The sequence below is a fragment of the Palaemon carinicauda genome, chromosome 5 (genome assembly GCF_036898095.1).
Source record: "Palaemon carinicauda isolate YSFRI2023 chromosome 5, ASM3689809v2, whole genome shotgun sequence".
NCBI lineage: Eukaryota > Metazoa > Arthropoda > Malacostraca > Decapoda > Palaemonidae > Palaemon > Palaemon carinicauda.
The window spans coordinates 65,363,550-65,371,142 of NC_090729.1; the positions used below are offsets into that span (position 1 = coordinate 65,363,550).

The 7,593-nt window shown below is 41.1% G+C and overlaps 1 protein-coding gene across 1 annotated transcript; it reads right to left on the minus strand.

Annotated features, from left to right (window-relative positions):
- Positions 1-347: 347 nt before the first annotated feature.
- Positions 348-3,534, minus strand: LOC137640941 (uncharacterized). The gene is made up of 3 exons (XM_068373398.1): positions 3,514-3,534; positions 1,410-1,598; positions 348-791 (listed from the first exon to the last, which is right to left on the minus strand). Exons 1-3 carry the CDS (start codon positions 3,532-3,534, stop codon positions 348-350), a joined length of 654 nt encoding a protein of 217 aa, XP_068229499.1.
- Between the last annotated feature and the right edge of the window lie 4,059 nt (positions 3,535-7,593).

Sequence of the window (7,593 nt, forward strand, 5' to 3'; positions counted from 1 at the left end):
TATATATATATATATATATATATGTATATATATATATATATATATATATATATATATATATATATATATATATATATATATATATCTATCTATCTATCTATATATAAACTCCAGGCAAAAAGGGCATACAAAAAATAACAGGCAACTTCATGTGCAACCAACCACCTTGCCGGTTTTCAGTTAATGGTGAGAAAAACAGAGAGGTTATTTCAGGTTCTTATCAGTGCGAGGGGAGAGCGAAAATAAAAGCATAATATATACACAAAATGAAATGTCATTACTATGTACGATTGTGTGACACACGGCTGGTACATGGCTCCCCCCCTAAAAATGACATACTGTACATGTTAAATAGGGCGCCATGATCTAGAGAGGCAAAATATAGGCGGTTCATCTGGCAAAAGAAAAGCAGGCTTTAGACGATCAATGGAGACCCAGTCTTCTTTGCAACGAATGTTTAGTAGGAATGCTTTTGGACTGCGTCGGATCACAAGGAAAGGGCCCGTGTAAGGGGGCTTTAGTGGTCGCTTGCTTGTGTTGTTGCATAGGAAGACGTGTGTTGCAGAGTTCAAGTCTGTCGGTATATGATGCTTCGCTGGGGGCTTGTAAGTCTGGCGGCATGCAGTAAATTTTTCCACGATATAACTTATGCACTGGAAATCGTCGGAGAAGGTTGCAGAGGGAAAAAACTCGGCAGGGATGACCAACAGGTTGCCATACACCATTTCAGCTGCCGAGACGTCGAGGGTATCTTTAGGACTTGTCCATAGTCCCATGAGGACCCAGGGAAGCTGAGTAAACCAGTTAGATTCCTTTCAACGGGACATCAAAGCTGCTTTGAGGGTGCGGTGAAAACTTTCAAACATTCCATTTGCAGCGGGGTCGTAGGCAGTTGTCTAATGTAGGGTGATGCCCAGGATATTTGCTAATGATGTCCACAATTTAGAGGTGGAAGTGGTACCCTTGTCAGAAGTAATATGCTCAGGGATACCAAATCTTGCAATCCATCTTGAGAGTAAGGCAGATTTACATGAGGCGGTCATTGTAGTTTCCATGGGAATGGCTTCAGGCCAACGAGTGGAGCGGTCGATGACAGTAAACAGGTAACGATGTCCTTGTGATGTGGGTAGGGGGCCTACAACGTCGACGTGTATGTGGGCGAAACGACTCTGAGGTTAAACAAAGATGCCCACTCCTGAATCCGTGTGTCGATGTACTTTGAAAGTTTGGCAAGAAGTACAAGTGCGGACCCAATCCTTAGCATCCTTAGAATTGCCATGCCAAATGAACTTCGTCTTTAGCAGCTATTCAGTAGAGCGGCACAAGGGATGTGAAAGGCCATGAATCAAATAAAAAACCTGTTGGCGCATAGGAGCAGGAATTCAAGGTCGTTGTCTACCAGTACTGACGTCACAGAAGAGGGTGGTGCTAGAGTCGTTGAAGGCGTTGTAATCCAATCGCAGTTGAACGGCAGCCAACGTGTTTCTTGACAGGGCATCGACAACGGTATTCATTTTCCTAAGGACTTTTTGAAGGGTGCACTTGTATTCAGCCTTGGCGGAGAGATGTCGGCGTTGATGGGTGGACCAGGCGTCAAACTGTCGAGTGAAGGCGTGCACCAGAGGTATGTGGTCTGTGTGAATGACAAAGGGCGTACCTTCTAAGAAATGGCAAAAGTGATGGACAGCCAAGTACACTGCCAGCAATTCGCGATCGAAGGTAGAATAGCCCGATTCTGCCTTGGACAGTTTTCTGCTGAAGAAGGCCAATGTGCGGGGCGAGCCGTTAACTACCAGTTCGAGTACTGCACCAACAGCGACGTCAATGACATCGGTGGAGAGAACGAGAGGGGCATGTGGAATAGGAAAAGTGAGAGCTGCAGCGGTTGATTGGGCCTTCTTTGCATTGCAGAAGGCCGCTTCTTGAAGGGGACCCCACTTCTGGTCCTTCGGCTTGCTCTTGAGTGAGGCGTAGAGGGGAGCAAGAGTGGCCGCAATGGCTGGCAGAAGACGGTGATAATAGTTGATCATGCCCAAGAATTCCTGCAGAACTTTGACAGTCGAGGGCGTGGGGTAGTTCTGAATGGCTGCTACCTTCTCAGGGAGGGGATCGACTCTTTTAGGTGTGATGCTGTGCCCTGAGAATGACACTTTGTTGGCGCTAAAGGTACATTTGTCCTACTGCACTATAAGGCCATTCTGTTGCAGGCGGTCGACTACGATGCGCAGGTGACGGAGGTGTTCCTCTTTTGTATGTTATGTCGTCCGCATAACATACACAGAAGGAGAGGTCTCCTAAGATACCATCCATGAGACGTTGAAAAGTGGCCCCAGCATTACGAAGGCCAAAACAGGAATAATTGAAGGTGCATGTACCAAATGGGGTGGTGATGGCAGTCTTGGGGATGACTTCTGGGTTCATTGGCACCTGATAATACCCCTTCAGGAGGTCTAACTTGGAGAAAACCTTCGCTTTGTGCAGGTAGGAGGTCACGTCGGCAATGTTTGGGGAGTGTAGTGATCCGGTTCTGTTTGCATGTTCAGGCGCCTGTAATCCCCGCACGGACGGAGGGACCCGTCTTTCTTCAGAACGATGTGTAAGGGTGATGACCATGGGCTGGAGGCCTTTTGGAAAAGGCCCATTTCCTCCATTTCGGCGAACGTCTGTTTGGCAGCTGCCAATCGTTCCGATGCCAGACGTCTGAATTTTGCGAAGGCTGGCGGTCCCGTTATCTTGATATGGTGATAAATACCATGATTGGCAGGAGCCGTGGGTGATTGGCAAAGTTCTGGATGGAAAACTTCTGGGTACGATGTGAGGAGGTGGGCGTAGGCATTCCTTGGTGCGCTGATGTGGAGACCGAGGTTGGAGGGGGTGGGTTGAAGAGGTGTCAACAAGTACCAATCTGCGTTGACCAATTGTCGGTGTGCGACATCGACCAGAAGGTGCAAATGAGAGAGGAAATCCACAAAGAGGATTGGCAATGTTTCCCAAGTATAATGTGAATTTCTCGTAACTGTAGGTGGATATCGCAGATCCGTTGGCAGTTACCAGGTGGACGTCGGCAGATGTAGACAAACTATGTCGTGTCCTGAAGAGTTCCCTTGGCAAAAGAGAACGGCAAGCACCCATGTCTACCAAATATCGCACACCCGTTCCTGCATCATGTAAAAAGAAAAGATTAGAAACACGGGAGGCCACTGCCACGAGCGATGACCTACTTACAAATTTTTTGCCTCTGACATTCTTTGGCACATTTTTTTGCGGCTGCCCCGAATCTGTAATGTTAGTAGCAAAACTGCGGCCAATGGGAGGCAGTAAGGGGCTGTAGAAGTCGATGATGTGGAGTGGAGGCGTTGATGAAGTTCTTGAAGGTCATGAAGTGGCTGTCCATAAGGGCGTCGGCTTTGGTCATCAAGTCCTTTATGGGTAAACTATCGACATCGGGTATGGCAGCGCATACAGGTTCGTGTAAACGGCGTATCCAAAGTGCACGGAGTAGGTTCACCTCACGAGGAGAGCCGTCTGCGGCATGTTGCAGGCGAGCGATACTGGTCATTTCCCTGATGGCGAGCGAAGCCGTTTTGTCCGTTGAGAGAGCTGAAAAACCTTTGCTCTACGGGCGGCTGGCGACGGCAAGTACTGCTACAGAAGGTATGTTTTGAGGACGTCATACGCTATTAGGATGTCTCCTTGGTCACAAAGCCAATCGGATATTTCCGGGAAGGTGTCCTCGGGTATTGCCGCGAGAACATAATCTTCTTTGGTGGTTGAGCGAGTCACGCTCTTGATGCAGAACTGGACTTCGGCACGCTGAAACCAAGCAAACACCTCTCCGTTGGCAAACGACGAAAATTTCAATGGGGCAGAGCCAACTTCCATGGAGTCCGCCATAGTACCAATGACGTGTTGGAAGTCGGGAGGAGCGAGTCGACTTCTGGGGTTACCACTGTGATGCGTCAAGAGAAGGTTGTGACTCAAAGGCAGGATGAAAACAACTGAGTAAACTTTATTACATAACTTTCCTTTATATATACATAAACTCCAGGCAAAAAGGGCACACAAAACATAACAGCCAGTTTTATGTTCAACCGACAAGCTCACCGGTTAACATTTAATGGTGAGAAAAACAGACATGTTATTTAAAGTTCCTATCAGTGCGAGGGGAGAGCAAAGATACAGGCATAATTTATACAAAAAATAAAATGTCATTACTATGTATGATCGTGTGACACACGGTTGGTACAATTACCAACAAGGTTCAAATTAAAGCAGTGTAATGTGAGTATTATAGTTTTATATGCCACAACAAACGATTCCCTTGAAGAAAGGAAAGATGAATACTATGAAGAACTGCAGAGTGTAATAGATGAGATCCTAGAGAGAGAGATATGAAAATTGTGAGTGGCGATTTCAATGCTAAAGTTGGAAGGAATAATCAAGGGATAAAGAATGTGATGGGTGCCAAGGGTCTTGGCGAGGTTGCAAATAAAAATGAAGCACATTTCTTAAGTTTCTGTTCAGCAAACATACTTGTCATTGGGGGTACTCTTTCTCAACATCAGAATATCCACAAATATACATGGAATTCAACATGTGGCGATTACAAAAATAAAATAGATCACATTACCATTATAAGAAGAGAGTAATAGGATTATGAAAAATGTAAGAAGCTATAGACGTGCAGATATTGGTAGTGATCACCAGCTCCTCATTGCCACACTGATTTTAAACTAAACGCACCCATAAAAAGGTAGATAGAATACCTAGATTTGATACAACTAAGCTTGTAGAAGTAGAGGACGGTGAAACATTTGCAATTGAATATATTAATCGATTTGCAGTTTCAGAGACTCTAAGAGACGAAAGGCAAACAATTAATGAAGAATGTTGTGATATTAAGACCATATATCAGTCAGTTGGTAGTGAAGTCTTGGTACATGCAATTAGAAGGAGAAAGCCATGGATATCAAATAATACTTCGGATACTATAAAAAGGAAACTAACATAGAAATGGATTGTTGAAAGTTTACGAGAAAAAAAAGTGAAAATTATAAGGTAGAGCATTCTAACTATGCCAGTATTTATAGTGAGGTCAAAAGAAAAGCAAGGAATGACTGGAGAGAATATTTAGACAGTAAAGCATATAGGACTGACAAAGCTATGAAATCAGGAAGTGGCTATGGTGTAAGAATTGCTCAAAGAATTATTATTGAAATATCATCTGGGGAAAAGAAGAAGAAACATACACCCATAAAAAAGAGAAGTGTATCTGTTATAACAACAGAAGATGAAGAAAGACAACGTTGAATGGAACACTTTAGTGAGTGTATGAATAGGAGATATGAAGGGAATAATTTGATTGATATACCTGAAGCTGAAGAAGACCTTGGTATGCTCATAAATAAATTCAGTGTTTGAAGTTGATGCCATCCTCAAAACATTGAAGAGATGGAAGCACCTGGATGCGATGGCATAACTGCAGAGATGATACTGGCCGAAAATTAAATGACTCCCAGACTACTTACAAGACTATTTTGTAGACTGTGGCAAAACTTGATGAATGGGAGTTAGGAATGTTGGTCAAAATGACCAAAAAAAAAAAGGAGACCTGGCTGAGAGATGAACAAGCAGGATTTAGAAAAGGTAGAAGTTGCAGTGACCCAATTTTAAATTTCCTACAGCAATGTGTAGAATATAGAAATCCTCATTTGATGGCATTTGTGGACTATGAAAAAGACTTTGATAGTGTGCACGGCCAATTTTATGGAGAGTCTTGCGTTATTATGAAATTCTTCTTAAATACGGAAATTTTATTAAGTCTGTTCATGAGCCTAGCAAATCAAAGTTAACCTTAATGGAGTCTTATAAAATGGATTTCCAGTGAATACCGGAGTATTCTAAGGGAATCTGTTATCACCTTTGTTGTTTATCCTCATATTGGATTTTGTAATGCGTAGAACAGTCGGAGTTGGTGGAGAAGGATTGGACTGGATTGGTGATAGGAATTTAGCAAACCTGGAGTATGCTGATGATGCTGTCCTTGTTAGCAGAAAACCACAAGATTTTGCAATGCTTGCTTATCAGAATGCATGGAATATCACATGAGGTTAGGATGAAGATAAATAGAAGAAAGACAGAGATGATGAGAATGGATTATGCAATGAAAGACGAAATGCCATTGCAAGGAGAAAGGATTAATGAGGTAGAATCATTTAAGTACTGAGGAACTATAATATCCAATACTATGTCTTTATAATTAGAGTTTATTGAATTATTTAAAAAGGATAAACAGATAATGGCTGGGTTAAGTAAAATTTGGAAAGCAAATCGCCTGACATTACATTAAAAAGGAGACTTTATATCAGTTTAGCGAGATCGGTGTTACTCTAATGACTTGAGTCATGGCATGACAATGAAACAATATCCAATAGATTTAGTAAATTTAAGAACAAAGGTCTCTGAAAAATATTGGGAGTTAAATGGTAGGACAGGATTAGAAATGAAACAATTAGATTGATTACTCGAGTGCCATTTGTGGATGAGATCATCATGAGGGGTAGATAGAGACGGTTTGGAAATGCTTTCCCCACTCCCCGAGAGAGATTATTTCACCAAATGTTCATCTGTGCTCCACAGGCACTAGAAAAATTTGAAGGCCCAAACCTACATGGCTGATGACTATGAAGTATGAAGTAGGAGATGATGAATGGGGATGTTTTGAATTAAAAGCTCAAGATAGAGACCACTGGGGAAATCTAAGCAAGGCCCTTTTTTATGTATACTTACAGATTAAAAGGAAGAGTTTTTTATCGTTATCTTTGAGCCCATATTGGTTTTAATTTTGGTAACCTTTTGTTCTTTACTCGTTTGAAAAAAAAAATAAACATAGATATTATCTACCAATGGCTACCATTCCATAACAAAAAGCTACAAGTTATACATATGCTTATATATATATATATATATATATATATATATATATATATATATATATATATATATATATATATTTATATATATACACATACATATATATATATATATATATATATATATATATATATATATATATATATATATATATATATATATATATATATATATATATATATATATATGACTAATATGGGTCAAAGGTAACAATAAAAAAAATTTCCTTTTGATCTATAAATATACATACAAAAAGGAAAGGTAAAGCTGGCTATCATATTACAAATTCGCCATTCAAGAAGTCGTGTGTGGAGAGGAGGGTTTCGTAAATTTACTGAAAATTCCCCCCCCCCTCTCTCTCTCTCTCTCTCTCTCTCTCTCTCTCTCTCTCTCTCTCTCTCTCTCTAGGAGGTTATTTTCTATTATCTAATACAGACATGCCGATTCATTACTTGTCAATTATCTTGGAATCATCTGATATCATTTCCGTATCATTGGTTTGAGTAACTGAAATTATATTCGATTCCTGTTCTGTGATTTACTTTTATCAGGTTATCGATCTTAGGTTTATTTCTATAAGTATTCTAAAAATAATCCTATCTATTTACTATTTTACTTTGTATTTGATTATTGATCTCAAAATCCCACTGCATCAAGAGT